The sequence below is a fragment of the Salminus brasiliensis genome, chromosome 21 (genome assembly GCF_030463535.1).
Source record: "Salminus brasiliensis chromosome 21, fSalBra1.hap2, whole genome shotgun sequence".
NCBI lineage: Eukaryota > Metazoa > Chordata > Actinopteri > Characiformes > Bryconidae > Salminus > Salminus brasiliensis.
In genome coordinates, this window is record NC_132898.1 from 29,545,303 (window position 1) to 29,570,884 (window position 25,582).

General features: G+C 44.1%; 1 protein-coding gene across 2 annotated transcripts in view; it reads right to left on the reverse strand.

The window, feature by feature from the left end:
- The window catches only part of cdh4 (cadherin 4, type 1, R-cadherin (retinal)), a 276,520-nt gene that overhangs the window by 70,008 nt on the left and 180,930 nt on the right, over positions 1-25,582 (reverse strand). For both annotated transcript variants that reach the window (XM_072665982.1, XM_072665981.1), the window contains exon 5: positions 19,396-19,590. In XM_072665982.1, coding sequence (XP_072522083.1) covers positions 19,396-19,590 — 195 coding nt within the window. The remainder of the gene's footprint in view (positions 1-19,395; positions 19,591-25,582) is intronic.

A 25,582-nucleotide genomic window follows, 5' to 3' on the forward strand; every position in this document is an offset into this window, starting at 1 on the left:
AGCTCTTCCAAGTGTTACGTTGTTTGTGTAGTGGAAGGATGCCACCTAGTCATCTCAGAGTGTGTGGGTGTGTGTGTGTGTGTGTGTGTGTGTGTGTGTGTGTGTGTGAGTGTGTAAGCGTGGGAGAGAAGGAGTGCATGTATTAGTCTCCGCTGGGATGCACTCTGTTTGGCTAGGCTGCCAGGCCTGCCACTCTTAATCGAATTCAATCTGTAAACCTCTGCCTGACTCTAATAAGCATCGCTGATTCTGTCTGTAGATCTAACACCTCTCAGACAAACGCAGAAAAGTCTGCAGAGCCAGTCTGCATCTAGCCAGCAGGCAAAATGGCAAGCGACGAAGCATACACAGACATAATGAGGGGCCAGGATGGAGGATAGAGGTTATGTCGGGCTATAAATGCCTGCAAAGTGCTAGTGCAAATAGCCTGAAGTCAAGGCAATAGGCAGAGCAGTGAGGCAATTGCCTGCAAATCGGTAACAAACAAGATGCATAAGACAAGTTAGAGAGTACAAGAGCAAGTACAAATCTCACCAACATGAATGGAATAGCTTTGAATGGCCCAACTGGGCTCCACTGCGGATAATCTTCACATTCCCTGACAACGCACATAATGAGCTTCAGCGTTTGTATCGATAAGCTAGACATAGATAGCGTCTACCATTTTTCTTTTATCTGCTGAGTTTGACAGCGCTCTCTTTTCTTGTGGCGTACCCTTCTGAGTCAAATCTCAAATCTGTATAAATATAACATCAAGAGCAGGGCAACCCATGCAGCTGTCTTAGTCCTCTCTTGCAAGGTGGTTTGCCTGTCTTTGATCCTTTGTGTTGTAGATCAACAAAGTGCTGTCAGCGGTGATCGCTCCTTTGTCTTACTGATGGGAAATTCAAATGCTTACCTAGGCATTTTAAACAGGGGTTGGGGCAGGGGGAGCAGCGCTAGAGATAGAGAGTTCTACACTTCAGATCGGATTACACTTCATTAGAGAAAACAATGATGAACAGGCTATGGGATACTTCCCAACTTCACACGGCAGTACTTTACTACTGACATGCTAATGTTTTGGGCCATCTGAAGAATGGCCATCATCATCCAAAGCATCGATATTTGCTTTTTCATATGTGAGACATGAATTATGATCTACAGAACTGTGCAAAAGTCAAAAACGTCAATGGGAACAAATGATTAGAAGATAAATGGCACGGCAAGACCTGGTGGACCCCCAAAACTGGCCCCATCAGTTACCCAGCATTTAAAGCTTTCATTTCTGAGACTGAAGAGAACATCAAGCCAAGTCCATCCATCTGTGAGAAGATGACCCAACACTGTGGTTCTGAAGGATGTGAAGATTAACAAGAGGAGATTGATGGCTTAAGCTGCTGCTGCTCTCAGAACAATGAACTGAGTACCCCAGACCTTAGAGTCCAGACCTCAGCATCATTAAAATATGATGACTTTGAGCTGAGGAGCAGTGGAACTGTGTTCTCTGGAATGGTGGTTGGTGCTCCATTCAATACCTTTGGGATGAGCTGGGAAGTTGAGAATGACGTGGTGGGTTGGGGATGGGATGGGGTGGGGTGGTGATCATCCAACATCCTGACCTCACTAACTCCTCCTATCGCTGAATGCAAATCAAATCCTCAAAGCAGTGCTCCTTCAAAATCTGGTAGAAAGCCTCCTTCCCTGGACAGTAGAGACAGTTAGTCCAACAAATCCAGCAGGATAAATCATGTTTAAATATCCTCGATTGTGAAACAATGAAATAGCAGGTGTCCCAATACTTTTGTCGATATAGTGTATCTGTAATTCAATCAATATATCAGTAGACGGCCCCACTTCGAAACCTTTCACTGGAGGAAAAGCTGAAACTGTCCAATCAGAACAGCAAGTCAGAGTGGTGTGTTTCTTTAAACAGCCCAGCAGTGCTGAGAGGAGCTCAGGTTTAATACATCTCAAGTGAGAGGCGGTGACAGCGGCAGTCGCGCGCGCTTATCCCTGAGTCCACAGAGAACAGATGCGACTGAGCCGCTCCCCGCCACACAGGCTACTCCATTATGGATCTCAGCCTGAATGGGAAATGAATAGAGTGCAGTGACAGGACTCTGAAATATGGATTTTCTTCTTCACTACTCTTTTTTCTTCTCCCTCTCTCTTTCCTCTTCCCCTCGTCTCTTTCTTTCTCCCGACCAGGATGGATCACTCGGAAAAGAGTGTCATCAGAATAAACGAGACGCTGATGGTGCATGAGGGAGAGATTGGAGGGGGCTGATATCAGAATAAAAAGCGGCTCTGTACTTTCTGGTGTGTTTGAACGTCTCTGATTGGGCCTGAAGCTGGAGGCCTGGGCCATTCTGATTGTGGCAGATTAATGCGAAGGGTTTAATCCGACCTGAGTTACATTCAGATTCAGGTTACATTCACACTGCAGTGAAAAGAGGCTCAAATATCACCTGTTCCTTCATATGAATTATTTATTATTATTTGTTTATTATTATTCATTAATATTATTCATTACAACATTATATTCTTCTTATTAACACTCAATCCACAATGCACAACATTTGGCAAGCTTGTAGGACCTACAGTGGGGATAAAAAGTTTTTAGTCAGTCACCAATTGTGCAAGTTCTCCCACTTAAAAAGATGAGAGGCTGTAATTGACATCATAGATAGACATCAACTATGAGAGACAAAATGAGAAAAAAAATCTGAAAATCACATTGTCTGATTTTTAAAGAATTTATTTGCAAATAATGGTGGAAAATAAGTATTTGGTCAATAACAAAAGTTCATCTCAATACTTTGTTATATATCCTTTGTTGGCAATGACAGTGGTCAAACGTTTTCTGTAGGTCTTCACAAGGTTGGCACACACTGTTGCTGGTATGTTGGCCCATTCCTCCATGCAGATCTCCTCTAGAGCAGTGATGTTTTGGGGCTGTCGGCGGGCAACACAGACTTTCAACTCCCTCCAAAGGTTTTCTATGGGGTTGAGATCTGGAGACTGGCTAGTCCACTCCAGGACCTTGAAATGCTTCTTATGAAGCCACTCCTTTGTTGCCCTGGCAGTGTGCTTGGGATCATTGTCATGCTGAAAGACCCAGCCACGTTTCATCTTCAATGCCCTTGCTGATGGAAGGAGGTTTGCACTTAAAATCTCACAATACATGACCCGATTAATTCTTTCATGTACACGGACCAGTCGTCCTAGTCCCTTTGCAGAGAAACAGCCCCAAAGCATGATGTTGCCACCCCCATGCTTCACAGTTGGTATGGTGTTCTTTGGATGCAACTCAGCATTCACTCTCCTCCAAACACAACGAGTTGTGTTTGTACCAAACAGTTCTACTTTGGTTTCATCTGACCATAAGACATTCTCCCAGTACTCTTCCGGAACATCCAGATGCTCTCTAGCAAACTTCAGACGCGGCCGGATATGTACTGGCTTAAGCAGGGGAACACGTCTGGCACTGCAAGATCTGAGTCCCTGGTGGCGTAGTGTGTTACTGACGGTGGCCTTTGTAACGTTGGTCCCAGCTTTCTGCAGGTCATTCACTAGGTCCCCCCGTGTGGTTCTGGGATTTTTGCTCACCGTTCTTGTGATCATTTTGACCCCATGGGCTGAGATCTTGTGTGGAGCCCCTAACCGAGGGAGATTAGCAGTGGTCTTGTAGGTCTCCCATTTTCTAATTATTGCTCCCACAGTAGATTTCTTCACACCAAGCTGCTGCCTATTGCAGATTCAGTCTTCCCAGCCTGGTGCAGGTCTGCAATTTTGTTTCTGGTGTCCTTTGACAGCTCTTTGGTCTTCACCATAGTGGAGTTTGGAGTGTGACTGTTTGAGGTTGTGGGCAGGTGTCTTTTATACTGTTAACGAGTTCAAACAGGTGCCATTAATACAGGTAATGAGTGGAGGACAGAGAAGCCTCTTAAAGAAGAAGTTACAGGTCTGTGACTGACAGAACTTTTTCTTGTTTGTAGGTGACCAAATACTTATTTTTCACCATTATTTGCAAATAAATTCTTTAAAAATCAGACAATGTGATTTTCAGAATTTTTTTTCTCATCTTGTCTCTCATAGTTGAGGTCTACCTAAGATATCAATTACAGGCCTCTCTCATTTTTTAAGTGGGAGAACTTGCACAATTGTTGACTGACTAAATACTTTTTTTCCCCATTGTAAACCTGATTAAGTTGCTTTTGCTTTTTGGATCGATCCAACGTACGAACGTAGTAACCACTATTTTGTGCTCCTTGGCAATGCCACCACTGACTGTGACTGGAAGCCGGAGTGTGCATAACTGGCCTCTCAGTTGACAGACAACCACTCTAGCTAGCACTGTGCTGACTGATGAGGAATGGGAGGGTCATTAGCAGTTGACAATTAGTGTTCTCCTACAAACGTGTTGACCTGCCCAATGATGTAGCATTAGTAGCAGCAGAGAAGATGCCTGGCTCCACATGTCTCAGACCTTGTTTACACCTGTTCACTTAATGTGACTAGTATCTGGACTGTATCCTGATAAGATACAATCAAAGCTTCTACGCTTGGCAGTTACCTCTGCTGGCTGACAGAGCTCGATGAGGGGTGAGAGCACCATCTACCCACCTAGAAAGAGCACCGCCAATTGTGCACTTTCAGACTCCGGCTGCTGATGGAAAAGCGTCATGGCACGGGATTCAAATAGCACCCCCCCCCCCACACACACACACACACACCCTAGGGGGCATAGTGGTAGCATGTGTTTGTTTGCTGAAAGAAATTGAGCCAAACTGGAAGTGAAAAGATCAGCCTCCATGTGTTTAAACTTCAGGAAGACGCAGGCGATCAGAGCAACATCACACATGCAAAAAAACGCATTAGATCTGACTGGCCGTCTAGACGTAGCCTAAAGGTCCTCAGTGCTATTTTTCTCCACAAGTCTGCGTGCACTCAGACACTTAGGACAGTCAGGAAATGGCTACTGTGTGCCGGAGCCATCAAAAACAAACAAGGCTGATAGCTGTTGCGTGCACACTGGCGTACAAGCCGGAGAAGAGGGGAAAGCACTGGCTGCTTTTTAACGCAGCAAAACAAGTTGTTTTAAATGAAGTGCAGAATCGCAAAGTCCGCTGTGTCGGGAAGACGGCAATGCTTTTATCCTTCGGAAGAAAAAGCTACCGGAAGAAAATGTGTGAAGGACGGGGCTGCAGTCATGCGGATCTTTTGTCAACGTGATCGATTTCTGTCTCTCCCCTGAAAGTTGTTTTGATCCAGTGTGTGAGCTGGAGAGAGGGGAGTGTGTGCTGAGGAAGAAAAAACTCATCTGAGAGGAAAGAGGAGAGAAGGAGAGAGAGAGGGAGGGATGAAGAGAGACAGCCTTCTGCACAGACACACAGCAAATCAAATCAGAAATGGCATTAATTCAGCGCCGCGTCCTCAGAGGAAGACCGTGCGGCTGTGGAAGGGGAAAGGATGGAGAGAGCCGGGACAGCGCCAGGCTGAAGCACACATTGTCTGCAGACTGCAGCGCCAGCACAGAAAGGGGTGTGGCAGCTTTTCTCATCACTTATTTGACTCTGTTTTGGCAGATTTTTGAGCGTTCCAAGCATCCGCTCTACACGTGCAGAAGATAGAGGAGGAGTAGAGCTGGAAACAGAAGAAGAGGATAGAGAGAGAGAGAAGGACCGAGAGAGAGGGAGAGAGACATAAACCAGACGAGAGAGTGAGAGAGAGGGGGGGGGGCAGAGACAAGAAGGGAAGGAGAGAGAAAGAGTAAGAGAATAGAAGAGAACGAGAGAGAGAGAGAGAGAAAGGAAGAAAACGGAGAGTGAAAGATGTGAAAGAGATAGAAGCATGCGGGAGAGAGAGGAATAAGAGAATAGGGAGAGAGAGACAGTGAGACCTGGGAGAGAGAGAGAGAGTGGTAAAGAGAGAAGAAGGAAGAATATAGAGAGATAGCATGAGTGAGAAAAGGTGAGAACAGGAGGAGAAAGGAGAGAGAGAGAAGAAAATGCTAGATAAGGAGAGCACAGGCAGAGAAAGAGAGAGAGAAAGAAGGAGATAACAGGCAAAGAGAGAGCGAGTGAGGAGAAGAGAGAGAGAGAGAGAGAGACAGGGACAAAAGAAGAGGCAATAAAAGGGTGGATATAAAAGAGAGAAAGAGAGAGAGAGAGAAGGACAGAGAGAGGGAGTGAGACATAAACCAGATGAGAGAGTGCGAGAGAGAAGAGAGAGAGAGAGAGGGGAGAGAGAGAGAGGAGAGAGAGATAGAGGGGAGAGAGAGAGAGGAGAGAAAGAAAGAGAGAGAGAGAGAGAGAGAGAGAGAGAGAGAGAGAGAGAGAGAGAGAGAGAGAGAGAGAGAAGAGGAGAGAATGGGAGAGAGAGAGAAAGAGAGAACAGGGAGAGAGAGCTGATATTGGACAGAACAAACCTCAACCAGTGACCCTAAGGCTGAAGGGAAGAAAGGAAGAAAATTAAGTTTTGGGACACTTCCGCCGGCATGTTTAACTTTGCGAGTCCTAATTTTGCTGAGGTGAAGCGCAGTGACCTCGGTCGGCCGCCGCTAAATGTGAAATTCCATGCAAAAAAAAAAAAGACTCAAGAGAGTCATTCAAACCCGGCTGAATGCAGTGGGACAGAAACAGCGGGATGTAGTGAGTAATTAGGACATTCTCAGCCAATCATATTACTCATCCCATACGTTTAAACAGCTGAGCTAAGCACAACGGCACATCAGGAAAATGGATCACGCAAGGAAGCAGTGCCAAGAACGCTCCACAGCAGAGGAGAGTGAGGAGAGGTGCACGTCAGACATGAGCGAAGAATTCTCCTCCCAGTAATGTATTCCATTACTGTCAATAACCGATTCTATTACTCATTACTGCACTGCAAATTAGGAGCAGACAGACGGCTCACCACAAATTAGCAGACAGAACAGTGAGAGTGGGGCGATGAAAGACAATGGAAACAGCACATCTGTGTCTGACGTTATTGCACATGTGCTGCAGAGCATCAGGTGTGAGCACTGTGAGGATCAGAACACTTTGTACTGTAATAATTTCCCAATAATGTAATAACTGCCAGACAGGTAATACGATTGCTCATTAAATGCAGTCAAAAATGTCATGAAAGCTGTGTGATACAAGGCCTTTACCAGTGAAGTAATTTCTATTTTTTGGACGATTTATTGTTCCAGGAATTATGATAATAAATGATATTATTGTCATTTTAAGACAATTTTATGCCTCAGACATATTAATTATAGCATTATATAGCACATGATACCCTTTTACACAACAATAATATATTTTCCTAATGAAGAATATTCATACTTTGGAAATATGCTAAAATACTGTAAATTCATAAAACAAATGGAATTACTTTGGAAAAGTTTTTGGGAAAAAATCATAACATAAAACTTAGTAACACCTCCAGATCTATTGCTAGGGGTATAACAGATCACAAATGTCAGTTTTTGAGCCATGGATCAGTTCATTTATCAATGAAAAGGGAGACGAGGCCATGTCCAGATATTGTATGATAAGTCGATTATCATTTATCCTGCAATTATTGTGACAGGTCTTTATTTATTCAGACACATTGACATGAAGACCAGAATCAGGTCAGATCAGCAGGCTCTGAAACAGCTTCTGCTCCCAGGTCATCAGGCTGATAAACAGTCAGCCAGTAGTAACATGGTGTATCAGTGTATCAGTCCAGTCTGTTAATAAAAAAAGCTCTCTCACCAGGCTCTGATTCATTAGATGGAGAGCAGAGAGCTGTACGATCCTCAGTGTTTAAGGACTGTGGTATAATAACCAAGTGGACATTGCTCATCACCTTGAGTTTTCTATTGCTCTTCTACAACAGATCAGACAAAGAGATTTAAACAGTCAGAAACGCTCCGTCTGTGTGGTCAGAAAGAACAGCTGTATAACTCCCATACAGCCTCATATCTACGAACATCAAGGGCACTGTTTAATGACTGCCACACATTACCATCACTTGTTTCGTTTGTGCTTAACGCTGATGGAATCATCACATAATCAGATTACAGAGTTACACAGGCTTGCAATGATTTACATTTCACAACCGTCTCGACACCTGGATTCAACACCTAGCTCATTTACATGGGCCTCTGTATTTGTCTGCATCAACATTCTCCCTGATGTGCAAAGCGAGACACGAGGGGATGAAAAGAAATGCACTTTGCGAGGAAATGTCAATATATTGTAATGCTACCAATCTGATACACCAACCACACAAATAGGGCCCTATTTCACAGAGGCACATAAAATAAACCACATAATCTTAACCTGCACCTCCATTTAGTGAGTTTATCCCCCAGAAGAAAAATGGAAGTGCAAAGTAAATACAACTTGTACAACTTCAGGGAATACTCTTTCCAATAAATCTAAAGCAGCTTATAAAAACGTATTATTGTGAGCCAATATTTCACACTTTAGTGGGTGCTCCATGCTAGGAGAAGCGTTTAATGCACAGACTGACTTCCAGAACGCCAGTGTATCAACGCAGTCAGTTTAAAGCCACCCATACAGAGCATTCCAAGCTTTACAGAAGATTGGCAAAATCCCATCTCAAACTTACCCTGTCCAATCTCGAGCTAATTAGAAATCATTTTAATTCATTTCAAATGATATTTATTTCTTAGGCATGTGAAAGGTCACACTGTTGGACAGGGTTTGTCATGTAATGGAGCCAGCATTAGCATGGTGCCAAATGTCACTGTCATTTCCAAACTAGCTGCCTAGTTTTGATTTGTAGGAAACAGCAGAATGCAGCTCAGTAGTGTAGCATTTTTAGGGGCAGTGGTGGCTGGTTATTAATTACAGAGCCGTGGGCTCGATACATGGGTTTGTTAAGCTACCACTGTTGGGCCCTTGAGGAAGGCCCTAAACCCTCTATGCTCCAGGGGTGTCATAGCAAGGCTGACCATGCAGCCTGACCCCAGCTTTTTAAGCTGGGTTACGCCCAGTATTATCTACAATACTATCTCCGTTAACTAGTGGAGTGATTATGTACCATAATTTTGGGAGATGGACCACGCCCCAACTTCTCCTCCACAGCCACACCCTAGGAGCAGAGAGGAGGTAAGGGCCGTCCTCAAGGGCCCAACAGTGGCAGCTTAACAAAAAACATGTATCAAGCCCACAGTACCCCTGTACCCCTTCATGTCAAACAACATTGAACCTGCTACCACCCCTACCATCTCCTCCTATCTTCTCCGTATTCATCTCATCTAGGGGGGGCCCAGTTCTTCCACATTCACCCACAGCTGCCTAGAACTCCATCCCAAGTCTCTTGAGTCAAACCCCCCCACCGCACCAGCTCCATGGGCTCGGTCCATACTTGCAAATTTCTCATTAGGGTGAACTGGGTTTTACCAACGTTCTGTAAAGTTTGTCCAGCTTGGTAACAATTGCTATGAAAGACTTGAGCAATTTTGGCAGGTGGAGTGTGAATTAGTTACCTGGTGGCTTTTCAAATGACTACAGATCTTCAAAATCATTGTATTTCAATAGAAGCCAATGTGAGAAGATTTTACTCCAAGTCATTTGGAGCATTTCTATTGGTCCATGTTATGTAATGAATGAACATTAGCATGGCGCCAAATGTCACTGTCATTTTCAAACCAGCTGCCTGATTAGTACAATACAGCAGAATGCAGCTCAGCTGTGTAGCATTTTTAGGGGCAGTGAGGGCTCAGTTGTTAGGGCACTGGGTTATTGATTACAGGGCTGTGGGCTCGAAACACAGGGGTTTGTTAAGCTGCCACTGTTGAGCCCTCAACCCTCTCTGCTCCAGGAGTGTCGTAGTATGGCTGACCCTCCTCTCTGACCCTGGCTTTCTAAGCTGGGAAATGCTCAATATTATTGCGCAGTATAGCGACTACAATCAACAATTTCTCATTAGCCTGAACTGGGTTTTACCAATGTTCAGTAAAGCTTGTCCAACTTGGCAACAGTTTTTTTTTTTTTTTTTTGCGAATGGAAAATCTTCATGTCTACAAAATGGCAACTTTACAAGACAAGACAAAAAATATTAAAATGACTGAAAGTTATATAAATAACTGACTGCAATTTTGCATTTTTTTCAATATTTTTAAAACATGACTGGCTGATTCTGAGAATTATAAATGACAGCATACAGAATCATTTTTGCTCATCTTTTCATTACTACTATTATACATAATCTATATAAAAGCGTGTTTGAACATTTGAAGCTTGAAAAAGACTTTCTTTATATTTAATCTAAAGCATGTAACATGTGCCCTTTCCTAAATACACTCATAATTAAACCAAACCCACATACCATGTTACCAGTTTCCCCTCCCCTCTAAACATGTTCAACTCTGCTCATCATGTATAATTTTTAAAAAGGTGACCAATAAAGTGAGAGTTCTGAAGCTGAGTGTATATATATATATATATATATATATATATATATATATATAACAATATAAAGAACAACCGCCAGATTCACATTATGACAAAAAAGTGAGAAACATCTAAATGGAGATACATGTTTTTGAGTGACAGTGACGATATCCAATAACAGCAGCAATACTGAGTAATGCTATACTTGCAACACATTGACATACTCGAGCTATAAACATGTCATGGTAGAGGTTATATGCTGTCAGGACAGATTATGTCAAGTAACAGACTTGTTACCACTATTGGTAACTGTTATGGCAGACGGTTTATGTCACATGCTAATTTAAAGCCCTGACATAATAATATAGCATCTGTCATGACAATTCCTGGTAACGGTCACACTGTCTTATTATGGCTCATTCTTTGCTGTCAGGCGACACCTGTCAGCATATGAGATCTGCCATGACATTTGAATGGCATGGTTATGCCACTGCCATGGCCATGCTGTTAGCGGTTTACCAGTATTACTGTTTATGCTGCCCGTTGTGTTTGGATATGGGCTCTTATGAGCACTGACTGGGATGGAACACCCACTGTAATCACTCAAAAGCAATAAAAACACACGTCCACAAAAACTATACGGACATCAAAAGGTTCTTAATTCCGGGAGTGAGCCATGTGTAATAAATCATACAGTCTTTCAGTTATTATTGAACAGAACTTTGCATAATTGATCAGCATTCATTATTGCAGGAGTGAACGCATGCCCCGCAAACACTCATGACCCACACATACACACTCGGTACAGTCTTCAAATGAGCTACAGTCCCCGACCGTTCCCCCACTGGATGGAGGGGGGAATAGAGCGGTGTTGAAATGAGATAATTAGAAAAATAATTAATATTAATGGAAGTTAAGAACTGAATCACAAACCCAATTATAGTATTAGCCAAGCAATTAAGAGAAGAAAAAGAAAAGGAAGGCGCAGGCGCTGGATACAGTTCACTTTATGGAATTAAAGCAGCTTCCTCACCACATTCACAATGGCTTTAATTCCCTTCTGTCTTTACAATAGTGCAAATAAAGCCATTATATTCGGCGTGAAAAACCCTCCTACACTCTCGTATCACAGGAGTGAATAGGAGAGGGAGAGGCCAGCGCTCCTTTTCCCTCCTCTTTTTAAAAAAGCAGGCGACCCTGGAGACAGCGATGCAGTCTAATGACTGCTTTCAGTTCTGTCCCACTGTGTGTCTGCATGAGGACAATGGACAAATCCCCAGGGCCCTGCCGGCAGGGGAAGTGCAATACATGTAATTAGAGCAAAGAAGCACGAGATGACTGTGGGGGTGAAAGCGAGAGAGAGAGAGAGAGAGAGAGAGAGGAGGAGGAGAGGGGATGCGAGTTTGTGCTGGCTCTGCACTTTTTCGACTCTGTTAGTTGCAGTCTGCCACCACCCATCTCCTCCATCTCACTTTCTTTAGCTTAGAGCACACACATGCCTTCACATTTACTCTCTCCCACACACACACACACACACACACACACACACACACACACACTTACATACATGCATGTCTTATGAAGATCTTCCCAAAGTCTAATAAATGTCTGCCGTGTTTCACCAGCATTGCTCTCCACTCCTGGTGAAGTGGACGGTCCTAGGCTAACATGGCTCTGCCCTCTCTTCGAGTCTAAACACCCTGGAGAGCTAAAACTCAGGCCACGACTGGGAGAGAGGCTGCCCCGCGTTCGGTGCCCGTTGCCTCTCCGCTTCACTGTATAATTTAGCAGCTGGGTGCCCGAACGGATGGGAGGTCCCGACACAGCACCATAGCCAGGACGCTCTGCCGGGGACCACACCCAGACTATTCTCAGGAACTTTGGAGATTTTTGCGGAGTGTTTTATTATATTTTTTTTATTATACGAAAAACATAATATATCATAATGCATTCCCAGGGGCTTTAAACTAATAATTTGACACTAGTACACTAGCAGTACCCTCGTGTGCCTGTATTCGGCCATTTCTCCAGAAATCCCGCCACTGAAAACCTTCCTGATTGCTGTCGTCCATTACATTTAATCCCACGTATGAAAGTGGCCCAATTTCAGTGTGTTTCTTGTCGCTCCCGCTGCCACACAGACAACACATCTGTGTCACATAAGATGAAAAAGCCATAAAGAGATAAAGACCTGACAGAACTCACAACCCATGTATGGACAAGTGTGTACCGTCATCAGCACACACTCTATATCACACTAATGAATCACCTTCAGGTAAACCGAACAGCAAATATGTGCAGCCACTTGTCTACAGATATGCTGCATGTGTATAAATATACCTTCTACATATCTGCTGATACGCAAATGCATGTGGGAGTGATTAGAATATCACTTGCTAATGGGCTGCTTTAAATAAGGTCGCCAGGAAAGTCTCTGCAGAACAAACTTTCTTCCTGTCTAGGCAAAATCTTGGCATATCAGACATGGCCAAGTATGGTCAACATCTCTTATTAGAATTTCATTTAGAAAGGCCTGGAACTTCCGCCTCCCACCCACACCTACACACACATACACACACACTCACACACACTCACACTCACGCACTCAGCAACGGCTGCTGCAGACTGATGCATTAAATCTGTTTGAGTCCTTTAACTTGTGATTACGTGCCTATAGGGCTGTACATCACTTACATATTCAGAGCGAATGAACTTTCAGCCTCTTCAGACAAGTTACATATTACCGTAATTAGCATGAGGCCAGCTCCCACACTTGCTCGAGTCATGTGGATATTCGAGAGCAGACTTCATTTGAAAATATCTACCTAAAGCCTGTAGATAGCTGACCCTGTGGCTGCTGTTTTTCTTGACTCTAATTAGGTTAGGAGGGTGATGTGAGGGCTTCAGCCGGACACCTGCATGAGCGCTAAAGTGCTAATGCGCTAACGCGCCAACGCTGCAGGTTACATATGGCTTTAGTCAGAGAGCCAGTGTGATCTGATTACGTCTGCCGTGCAAAATGCCGCTTGAGGTCTGGAACTGTAATCACGCGGCACATCGCTTCGATTATAACTGGATTTGGGCCTTGCGTGAGTGTCTAGCCTTCAGATAGCATGAGTTCCCTTGAAATCCAAAGCGTCTGTGCCTGTTCTTTGCTAGCTAGTGACGCCTAAGGACTGCTTATGTTCCATATTCTGGTCTTTACTCTGCCCTGGAACGATTTGCTTTTAGATCCTGGGTTTGTTCGGGGGGTTGGGGGATTGTGTGCGTGTGAGCCTGTGCTTTTAAATACATGGGTGCTACACGCAGAGCATGTTCCGCCTGACGAAAAGCAAAAGCAGGGGCTGTTTTCGTCGCCTCTTTCCATCACTGTCCCATAGCGTCTCAGTGGATGCAGTTCCTGTTGCTGGGAGAGAGGAGGGAGAACTGTGCAGAGGAGTGGAGGGGGGTTGGGGGTGGCAGTCACACAGGTCTGTCAAACGACCTGAAACTAACGCTTTCCTCTCACCTCTCAAACCTACAGAGACCTGTGACTCGTCCTCTTTCGCTATAGTGTCTCTCTGTCTCTCTTTCTTTTTGTCTTTCTCAGCATGTGGTCCTTGCTGGATTTTTCCAATGGAGCCGCACAGTCAGCAGATAATCAGCAGGAGAGCCGCATTTCAGTTCATGTTGTAGAGCTCATAGCTTTCTCTTATTTTCTAGAGCATGACCACATACGTCAGTTCGTCCACTAGCCAAGACTCTACACCGCTCTGCGCTTCTTCATTAGGTTTGCGACTTTTCTAAAATACACTTCCATCCATGTTTTGTTTATGTGAGCATATTATGAGAGCGGCTTTACTGGTTACTGCCACTTTCAAGGCTCCAGCAAATCGTGTTTGTCATGTGCTGATAAATTCTTGAATGGATGATTAAAGGCATCTGCTAGATCCTGAACTGAAGTGACAGTAGTGTTGGTCAGACTTTGATAGATAGGTTTGATTAGCTTCACAGAGAGAGGAGAAAAATAGGCTGCGTTCACACAGCAGGTAAAACTGGCCCAAATTTGATGAATCGTTTTTGTCCTATGTGACACGGATGTGTGTGGTAGTGTGAATAGCAAGAAACACATTAAATATGACATTTTTGATTCTGATTTGAACCAATTTTATAAGTGGTATTGGTAAAGGTCATTCAGTAAATCCCATATATATCAGACAATGTGACTCAGTATGAACAGCCACATTAGAATTAGAGGAATTTATGACCATTCAATTCAACATTTGTCCAAAATGCAAGTGGTCAGTATGACCTGGGGATCTCTGGTTTGAATCATGCTGCCTGCCATAAGCAGCCAGAGCCGGGGAGAGCATAGTTGGCTGTCTAAAACCTTGCTCTCTCCAGGTGAGTAGATGGTACGCTCTCTATAGTTATATCCATTAACTATAAACTGCCACGAGGGCACAAACACAGCCTTAGGAAGCCACATGCTCTAGACCACTCACTATAGCTGCACGATTAACCGTTCATTTATTTATTTATTAATTCATTCATCTGTCTATGTTTGAGCTTCTTCCTGATCTTGCTTGTGGTGGGTCAGGAGCCTACCAGGAATCTCTAGGTGTGCGCCATTCCATCACAGAGCCTAAATCAATGGAATCATCTGATAAAAGCCAGTCCATCTCAGGGTATCAAACTCCACTCCACCACACTGCTATTCACTCCCACCTAGGGACAATTTAGCATAACCAATTCATGAAACCGGAGTACCCAGAGGAATCCTCCTGACTGACCAATCAATAACAATAAGTCATCTTATACTGATATTTCAGGATGCTGGAAATTTTCAAATGAGTCTCTAAGCAATAATAAAAAAAACGGCAGATTTTCCAGATGAGTCCATTCCAGTTGGTCCATGCTCGATTTTTCAGACCTTTTCCCCACCACTAAATGCCATTATCCCCATCTGCGGCATCACCTCCTATTCATCCTACAAGCACCCACCGTATTCACCAAAGTGAAAAGCTGGCTGATTTTGGCGCTGCACACCGTGTTCTCGAGCTCATCTCCGAGCTAATGGACTATCTGTGTGGGGGTGTAGAGGAACAGTGCAGATTGATTGGAAGTAGGCAGTAAATTATGAATTCACTGCTTTCATTTTGGGAGGGGCAATGGGGGGGGGGCTTTTATTGGAATTCTATTTTGGAGGTAATTGGGGATAAACAAAGTGCAAACAATGATAAATGTGCGTCGCCCTGTTTATTAGATTAGTCGACGGAGCCGTGTATTTTCTCTCTCCGCTCTATCCGATTAGGGAGAAGAGATGGGTATGTGTGTGCCTCATACCGGGGAAGCACAATGCTTCATTGCACTGATGAAAAGAAGTAATTACACTCCAAAGGTTAATTGCTAAATTGGACTGCAGTGAACTTCACTACATGTGGCTCTTGCTGGAGGAAGAAGAAAAAAAAGATTTCAAGAGCTGTGGGGAGGGGGGCACTGTATGGAAGCCCCCAGAAATGCAAGCTGAAAGGCTGTATGTACTGCTGAGAGTCTGATGAGACAAGTGGATGTTCTGGTTGACAAATTAAAAAGACTTGGTTTCTCAAACTCAGTGAAACATTCAGTTCCTGCTCTTGGATGCATCTGAATTTCTGTTTGAGCTTCTGATGGTTGTTACCCAGCAACTCTTTGATCTCAGGTTTTGTTTCTTCTTCTGATTTCCCACAGTTGTGTAACATTGATGTGAACACATTTCTATCAGTTGCCAAAGGTGGCGTCACGGTTTATAATGGGCTTTGTGGATTTTGTGGAGATACAATGGTTACTGATTCACTAGCAGACCAAGTCATTCTGGTTTGGACACTGGTTTCTTTCCCCTGAGTGTGATAAAACATATATTTTGTCAATCACATAAATTTTGCCAATCTTTTTTTTGGTGCAGCCAATTAACGCACCCGTTCGTAGCTTTCCTATCTCTTCTGATACATGCAAAGCCGGCCATCGCCTCTTCTGAAACTGCCACTGATGCAGTGTTGCTGGCCGTGAGCTCTGCAGTCTAAGGCACTTTTTATGTGTTTATATTTTTACAAATACATTTTATGTTTTTGTTACTATGTCTTCAATAGTGACATGAAAATGATCTCTCTCTGATTGGCTGCCTGTGTTGCACCTCATTCAAAAAGCAGTCCAGGCTGAAACACTCCTTAGAAGTTCAGCGGGGATGGGCAGGGCTACACTGTTGTCCATTCTTTAAAATAAAGGTGCTACTAAGGGTTGTCCATATTTCAGCATAAATAAAGTGTAATCGTGTAGTCTACCCTAAATAAAACCGCGTCACTAGGCTCTGTAAAGAGAGAGACCTACGGGAGGAAGTTGGGGCCAAACTGGGTAAGATGATTAATTTGTGTTAAAAAAAAGGTTAATATGTTAAAGTTTGCAGATGAATCGTGTCTGTTACTCGCATTAATGTTGACATCTCTACTTTATCTGTGTTCCGGTGTCTGTTGTACATTGCACTGATGTACGTTCTCCAAGGATAAGTCTGAACAATAAGGGAATCAATGTAAAGCCATGATCAGTGAGACTCAGCTATCAGCTGCTGGATTAGTTTTGTGTTAGCAGTCCAGGGATGGGCAGGGCTACACTGTTGTCCATTCTTTAAAATAAAGGTCCTACGGTTGTTTGAATGATGCCATAGGAGACCCATTCTTTGATTCCACAAATGACCATATTTGTAAAATAGATGTGTGAAGAACCTTCAGACGTTCTCCATTTCAAAAACCTGGTGTTCTTTATGGAGCCGAAAGTGGCTCTTCTATGGCCTTGCTCAAATGACCCACAGTAGCCCCTTTATGTTTACGAGTGTAGGCTGGAAAGATGGTAAATTAGTTTAGTTACATTTAGTTATCCAGGCTCCAACCTCACCCAAACCCCTCGATCTGCAAGCAAAACCCTGTGCTTGAATGTGCTTCACTCTTGCAGTTGGATGTTGCATCTCACAGCCCAACCTGATCCTTAGTTGTAGAACTCCTTCACTCTCTGCTGACAAATGTCCCAAGGAAAACAGGGTCTTAGAAGACATGCTACAAGTAAACACCCACCGAGTGAGGTCTACTAAGCCCAAACATCTTAAATGGCAAAGGTGGGGACGAGGTTATCGAAAACATTTCACCAGCCGATTCCAAACTCCTTTCACGCTCACAAGCTTCATCATTGTGGGTGGTTTGAGCTTTAGTGGTTAATCTGGCTTCTTTGGGTTTGTGTGTGTGTGTGTGTGTGTATGTTTCCCTGTGTGTTTGTGTGTGTGTGGATAGAGACTGCTGTAATCCCTGCGTGTAATCTGAGAGGTACAAATGGGCAGGAGGGAGTAGGTGAGGATGAAGACTGCCCATGGACAGCTCAGCTCAGACTCAGAGGCTGAAGGACAGATAAGACAGAGCTGAGCCTTTACACACTCTATATACACAACACACACTCCAACCTGCTGGAAATTTTGTGCATGTGTTTGTCTGTTTAATTCTGCTGCATTTCTTTACTGATGTTCTTGTGACAATTAAAAGGGACTTGATGATCTTCTACAGCAGAATCTGGAGCAGCACATTTTGCAGATCCCAGGGAGAGAAGCAGAACAGGGGGACGAGAGAGAGGGATAGAGAGAAATGTAGCCTCCTTTCAGCCTCCAAACACAAACACACACTGACTTTTTAAAAGTTTGGAATTATCACTCAAAGGACTCAAAAAGTTTTCAATAAAATTTTGAGAATTTTAGCCTCAAACAAGAAGATGAAGCTCGGACACAGAAGCTTTAATAGAGAAAATACTACAACAACTTTTTAAGAGACCAATTGATTAGTCATTTGGCTGGATTAAGCGAGAGGGAGGAGTAAGAGAAGGAGAGTCGGTCCTGAGATTTAACTCATATTTCTGCATAAAGAAAGTAATCTACCGTCTGAGCTCAACAGTAGCAATGCTGTGTTTACATCGCTAAGTAATACTAATAAGATACACTACACAACCACAATCTGTAGCCGAACCGAACCGAACATGCCACAAAACACACATGCCTTGCATTACTTAAGAGAGGCAATTTGTGCCACCCCTTTCGGTAAGGTCGTGGATGAGGAGACGGAGTCAGCATGGTCTCTACAGACTGCAGAGTGAGCTGGAGGTGAGTAGAACAACACATATTGGAGGCTACCCTACGTACGAGGCAGATGTTGGCTTCTTCTCAGCAAGAACTTCTCTTAGAAAAACGCAAGTAATTTCACCAAGGGTGTCCAAACTTTCGCACAAGACTGTATATATTACAACATCCAACAACCCAACTCATCCATATTCGTCTTGATTCTCGAGAAAACCGAGCCGCATCGCTGTCTAAGCAGCAGACTGATGAGAGCCAACTGCTGAACCTCATCACAGATTATTCCTCCATGTCAAGCCTTGACTCCGGTAGAGAGATATGGATGAAGCCTCTCTTTACCTGAGGAGAGAGCTCTCCATGGCAGACGCAGGAGCTCTGTCTGGATGGAGGCTCTCGACAACGCTCACCTGTGATGCCGTGCTTTTAAACCTCTCCAGTCCCCTGCCACTTCACCAGAATGAGGGTCCAGAGGGTCTTCTGTTCAGAAGTGTGTGTCTGAGTCTCTGGCAAGAAGGCTTGAGAGCCCGTGATGTGTTCTTTTAGTGATAATTCAAAGGAAGAGTATATGAATTTAGCTGAGAAGAGCAGTCTCTTTCGAGAACTTGGGCACATTTTGACAAAGTAGAGGGAGTATTTTGCAGTTCAGCGTGAAATTATTAATGCAGCTTCTGTTTTACTGATTTCTGTGACTGATTAATAAATGAACAGTTGCTGTAAAAGATCTTCCATGAAGCTCGAGATGGTAACAAAGTAATTGTGAGGATGAAGCCACGCATGTAAAGATTTTATGAACTCCATCAAAAGTTTTTAGCTCAACCCACTTGGGAAGATACTGCAGATGTCTGATGCTGCTCATAATACGTGCATAAGATGCCACTCATAACTGTCACTCACCCTGACAAGCATTTGGGGGAAGGGGCCTCTGGAGTTTTCAGGCACGTTGATTGGTGGAATCACCCAGTCTCTTTTCTGCCGGCGGAGTCCATTGGTAGAGGAGCCTCGCTGGTGTCGGCGGGGGAACGTGATGACTCTTGGATTGGGGTAATGGTTGTGGTGGGATCTCGGGTGATAAGCAGCCTCCCCAACGATCTGTCAAAACACAAATAAGGGTGTCACACAATTTTTTGATACTGAGGTCAAGTTTTAAAGGGTCAGGGTGTCTGATACTGAGGAAAAGACTCAAGGGGTCCTGATGTTTGACACTGAGGTCAGGATTCAATGGTTCAAGTTGTTTGATACTGCGGCCAAGGTTCAAGGAGTCAAGATGTTTGATACTGTGGTCAGGATTTGATAGGTCAAGATGTTTAATACTAAGGTAAAGACTCAAGAGGTCAAGGTGTTTGATACTAAGGTCAATATTCAAGGGGTCCTAATGTTTGAATCTGAAGTCCATGTAATGGGTGAAAGTGTGACTATGGTCACTATAGTCAAGATGCAAGGGGTCAAAGTGTTTAATACTCAGGTCAACACAAACAACACAAATGTGCCACGCTGGCATTGAACTCCCATTAGGAAGGAGAATGGCAGTGTACATTTCCACTGTTGCTAATCAAACACACCATCTAATCAATATTAAATATCCTCTATAACATGCTTAATGTTCTCCACCCAGTGTGTTGAAGAACAAAAAACAATGCCTTTAGTTCAAAAGATGCATTTGCCTGCTTCAGATGTAGTGGAACAAAGCAACTATGAGCTCTGTGGATTGGTGATGCGCTGGCACTAGAGGCGCACTGCATTGGGAACTGTGACTAAATTGGCAAAACAATCACCCATCAAAAAGAGAAAACTGAAATCTCTGTCACAAACAAGAGCAAATGAAATGTGATACCCAAACCATACCCACATTTGTCCTTCCATAACCATGACATGGTGCCTCCTGTCATTTGTAACCATGCCTGTCAGGATTGAGGCTACAAAACAATCCACGCTCGGCACGGCAACACCTGTGTCCAAGAGAAGGATTATTAAGGCCGCTGTGGGGTTCCCACTCAAACAGCCAATCAGCGTGACAAATCACAGCCAAGCTCGCGCTAGCCAGCTGACATGACAGAGCAGTTCAGCACTGATGCATGCTATGACATTTCCCACGAGTGCGCGGCCATGTACCAAACAGGAGCAGACTGATAAAATGCCACCGCATTAACAGTGACAGGAAAGCACTGTGCAGCTGGCGTTGACCCTGACATGACTCAAAGGCCAAGGACAGGGCTGAAACGGCCAATCCAGCCACCTGATGTTTCACTGTCTTGTTTTAGGCAGCATAACTTTCAGCACATGGCCAGGATGTCGAATTTGGAGGTTGACTATTGATTAGCCAAGCCCTATCCACAAAAAAAAAATGGGCCTCATTCACAGATGTCTTTCTAAAAACTGTCTAAAATTTGTTCTTGGGAAAAGTCCTAACAAAAAGTCTACACTGTATTCCAGATGTGTGTCCTCGTAAATTGGTGGGTGAATGTCAGAATCTTTGTGGAAACTGTGTAAGTGGGTTTAGGAATAAATTTCTTCGGTACGGTTGGTGAAAAAGGCCCAATGCACTTAATATATTTAGGTATTATCCAAGACTAATTGATCTGTAGCAGAAGATCATATTATATACTATTGTAGCTTCATGAGAGAAGAAAACTTTAATGTACATTAACATAATGAGATTTTAAGTCATTTTGGATCATTACTTTCAGTCCATTTGGTATGGAATGTTCATACAATGTGAAGGGCAGTGGGGACTACCAGTGGTGTATAAAAATACTAATCTAAAAAATGTAGCTACAACAGTGACACTTTATGGGTCAGTTATGGTTTGGTATTAGGCCTTGTCCTTGACTGCATAACATTCTTAATGGAGGCAAATTTTACTGTATAGTACATTTTACAACCTGCTGTTGTCGCAAAGCAGCTTCATAGAAATCTGAAAATATGAAAATATGAACAATACAGTGAGTCAAGGGGGTCATAGTTATTCGGGCAGAAGGCCAAATAGATCTGAGTGTCATAAGATATCCGCCAGTCATGTCAGATTTCGCCAAGAGGAAGCATGTATAAAATAAATTAAAGTGGTCCATGAATCGAACCCTGGGGGACACCACAGGTCACTACCATAATTTGAGAAACTATTATTTTCTATCTCAACAAAGTAGTTCCTTCCTCACAGGTATGAACTGAAGATCCAACCCAGTTCTCAAGTCTATCTATGAGAATTTTACAGTCAATGGTATCAATGTTAGCGGTGTTAGATATTGCAGTGGCAGTGGCAAGAAAAACTCCCTCAAAGCTGGAAACCTAGAGAGCAACCAAGTTTTTACCTTCCCAAATTAAGGATAGTACTCTCACCCCATCACACACAATGCACCCAATGCTGGGATGGTGTGGACTGAAACATGCTTCCTCTAATGCACCACCAGGCAACCATGCACTCTGAGGAAAGCACCAGGTACCCAGCTCTGATGACATTGGCTAGCAGACGCCTGTGCCACCCAGCATCACATTGCCCAGCATCACGCTGTCAATCCAGAGAGAGCAAGGCCAATTGTGCTCTTTCTGGCTCTGGCTGCTGATGGCAGGCAGCTTGACCCAAGATTCGAACCAGTGATCCTCAGGCCATTGTGGCAGCACCTTTGTCTGCTGGACCACTGGGACCCCAACAGATATCTAACGGGTTTAATATCTGGACCTGTCTGCGACTCTAAATCTGGTAATGTTAAATGTGTTGTGACTGGAAGTTAGTGCAGCGACCAGCAACAGCCAATGAAAACGCAAGACTTGGGCTTATGATAAAGTATGGTGTGTTTTCATGACAAATTGTGTTTTTTGGACAGCAGATAGACTCGTTGTGGGTTCCTCCTGGTAGAAGATCTTGTGATTCATGACCCTGTGTTGCTGATCAGTCGTGTAATGTGAAAACCACAACCACTAAAAGATCCCCAATTACAAGATGAGAAGGAAAGAAGAAGTGTAGTATGAAGAGTAAAGTGATCTGGCATAAGTGTTGGTACATTAGACTAAAGCCCATGACTAGGCTTAATCTCTGTCTACGATGCCAACCAGACAAATATCAGAAAAAAATCAGAATCAAGGCAAAGTAAATCTGGTCTCTGGCCACTTCCAAAATCTAAATATGGGCCCAGACACTTGAGGAGTCTACAACAGGCTGGTTTACCTATGAAAGACCAAGCATCCTGTCAACATCTCACTCCCTCTATCTCTATCTCTCTCGCTCTCTGTTCCTGGCCGTCAGCTCAAGTACCAGCAGTCAGGTCAGCCTATCAATGGCAGAAAAATCGGGTTTGTCAGCAGGAGAGCCTCGCAAGGCGTGAGCCAAAGCCTGAGCAAATGTATTGTATTTTCCCGCTCCTGTCTTCTATTTTAATTCTTCACGGTGTGCTGGATTTGAGTGCAGGGGCTGGGGGCAGGCTCAGGGGATGGAAGGCTGGATGATTGCAGCAGAGGGAGGGCGGGAGGGTGCGACGGATGATGGAGGAGGAGGGCAGATGTGAAGCGCTGATAAAATCTCTTCCGCTTCACCTCGGCTCATCAACAACATTTGCTGGTATCTGCTGTTGAGAGACTGAGAGAGAGAGAGAGAGAGAGAGAGAGAGAGAGAGAGAAAGAGTGGGTGGGAGAGTGAGAGAGGGAAGGATGAGGGGGTTGTGTCACAGAGCAGAGGAAGAGAGATGGGCTGCAGGCAAGCTTTTCATGGGTGGCAGGTGGAATAATTGTGTGAAAGGGGTGAAATGGAAAGAAAGCAAGAGAAAGAGACAGAGAGAGAGAGTGAGAGAGAGAGAGAGAGAGAGAGAGAGAAGAACGATGGAGCAGAGAGAAAAAGACAGCCAGAGATCAAGCTGACTGGTGAGGGTGAGATATTACTCTTGACATTATGCACTGGCACAGGTAGAAGGCTACGTTCAGACCTTGACGAAGATTGATTCCAAGATAAAAGTTGTTAGTGAAGACTGTTTACCTTTGGAAAGCCATGTTCTTCTAATACACACCAAAACCTCCTTTCATAAGTTGGGTGTCTGGGGGTCTGCTTTTAAGTGTAAGGGTTTGTTACTATACGAGAAATTTCCAATAAGAGAAAGTTGCAGCTTATTACGAAGAACGTCAGAGCGCTAAAAGGAGATCTAGTAAATGCAACAGCATTTTCAGTGCCAGCTTTCATATACAGTACATTACCTGAAATTGTATCCACCATCCAATTCTGTGTCAATTGAGCAAGTGAATAAGCACACCCACTCAGCCAGCTCTCAAACCCTTAGCATAGCAGCGCTGGCAGGCAGTATAGTGTTGAACGGTGATGTAATGGCACATTACACACACTGTAATTCTTGCCATTTACTTCAACAGAACTGTAGCTTTTGTTTACATGTTAGCCCTGATTAAAAAAAAGCTAACCATAGAGCTAACAGTGGAATCAGGAATTAGGTTTAGGTGTAGTAATTTGCATTCAGGCTTAGGTTAAGATCATAGGTTCATGTTTAACTGGCAATCAAAATGCTATTTGAAGGGCAGAAAGATAATCAATCAAGTACCCAAATTACAATACCTGGCCAACGCACTGCAAACTTGTGCCTTCTTTACTGTGGTGGTTAAAACATTCAGAACTCAAGGAGCCAACACCTACTGTTACTGACAATATGCCAACAGCCACCACAACTAACACAGCAGAGTGTATGCTGCCAAAAGAAATTTGAAGCTGATACCAATTGGCTGACTGCCGATGTTGATTAAGGGTAGGGCCGGATACCACATTCATCTTTCCAGGCAAACCTGGTGTTGCATCATTTTGCAGGGCTCTGTTCTTTGTCTCTCAGCTTGTGAAGCCAATCACATTTAAAAGTTGTCGGACTCCGAGCAGCAGCTGAGAGAGCCTGTGAACTCCTGTATATGCAGAACTGCACTAAGTAGTTTCAAGTGTCGTTAGTGATGCTTGTTAGCTCTGCTGATACTCACTGTACTGGGCAGAGTGATATACCCTCGAGAGGGGCATCCACTTTTTTTCCACTCTTTACCCTGCTTCCTCCATGAGGCACATTAGACACTTTTATACATTCTACTAATATGTGAGTTCCAGTCAGGTATGGTAAAAGACTGCCAGCTTGGTGACAATCTACACTAGATTTATTGGGTTTCTGCAGCCGTGAGTGGGAGTCTGTGTTGCCATCAAGTGGTTAAAAGAGGAGCTGCAGCAACTCTCAGTATCGGCTAAATTCTCGACTGATCGCATATTTGTCCAGAAAATCCGATAACCAGGCATAGCCTAGTGAGAAAGTATCACATTTTTATATGAGGGAACCAATTTGGTGAGAGAGGATCTACAGCACCCCCAGCTGCAATTCTCAGAGTGCAGTGCAATATGTTTGTGGCCTAATAAGGTATTGTATATGAGTATATAGTATTATAGAACTGCTGTAATCACGATTGCCATATGGAATCGAGGCTCTGCTGGGGCTGGCCGCTGGTATGACCTTCCTGAGAGGCCATGGTCCACTCTGCAGGAGTGTCACAGTGATGCTCCAGTGCTCCGCTGTGTGTACACAGCCATGCTGCCCCGGCCCAATGTGTTCCAACACTGATAAAACTCTTATCTCTCTCTACCCAGATCTGTTCATTAACACTGAGCATTCGTCCTTTCTGTCTCTCGCTCTCTGTCTCCCTCCCTCGCCCTCTCCCCCTCTCTCTCGCCTTCGCTCTCCCACTCTCCCTCTCTTTCTTTCCACAGCAGATAGCAGCAGCAGCAGCAGCAAAAGCCTCAGCTGACAAACAGGGACAACGCCGATAATAGGCCGTGCTCATCCAATCAGCTCTCGCCCTGGCTCTTCCTCTTGCATTCCTGTGAGCGCCTTTGCCAAAAGGGGCCGAGGCGGGCTTCAGAGCGGGCTAATGCATCATATCATGGAAAAGCCAGCACGAGACGGCGACTTACAACAGCATGCCTAATGAAAAGACTTATTCTGTTGGCAGGCCAACAAACGCCGCCACGATTACAAAGGAGGGCGCGGAAAAATAAACCAGAACAGGCCCGTTGTGCTGTGGGACGCCGCGGCTGACAGGGAGGATGTGTGTGTATATATGTGCGTTT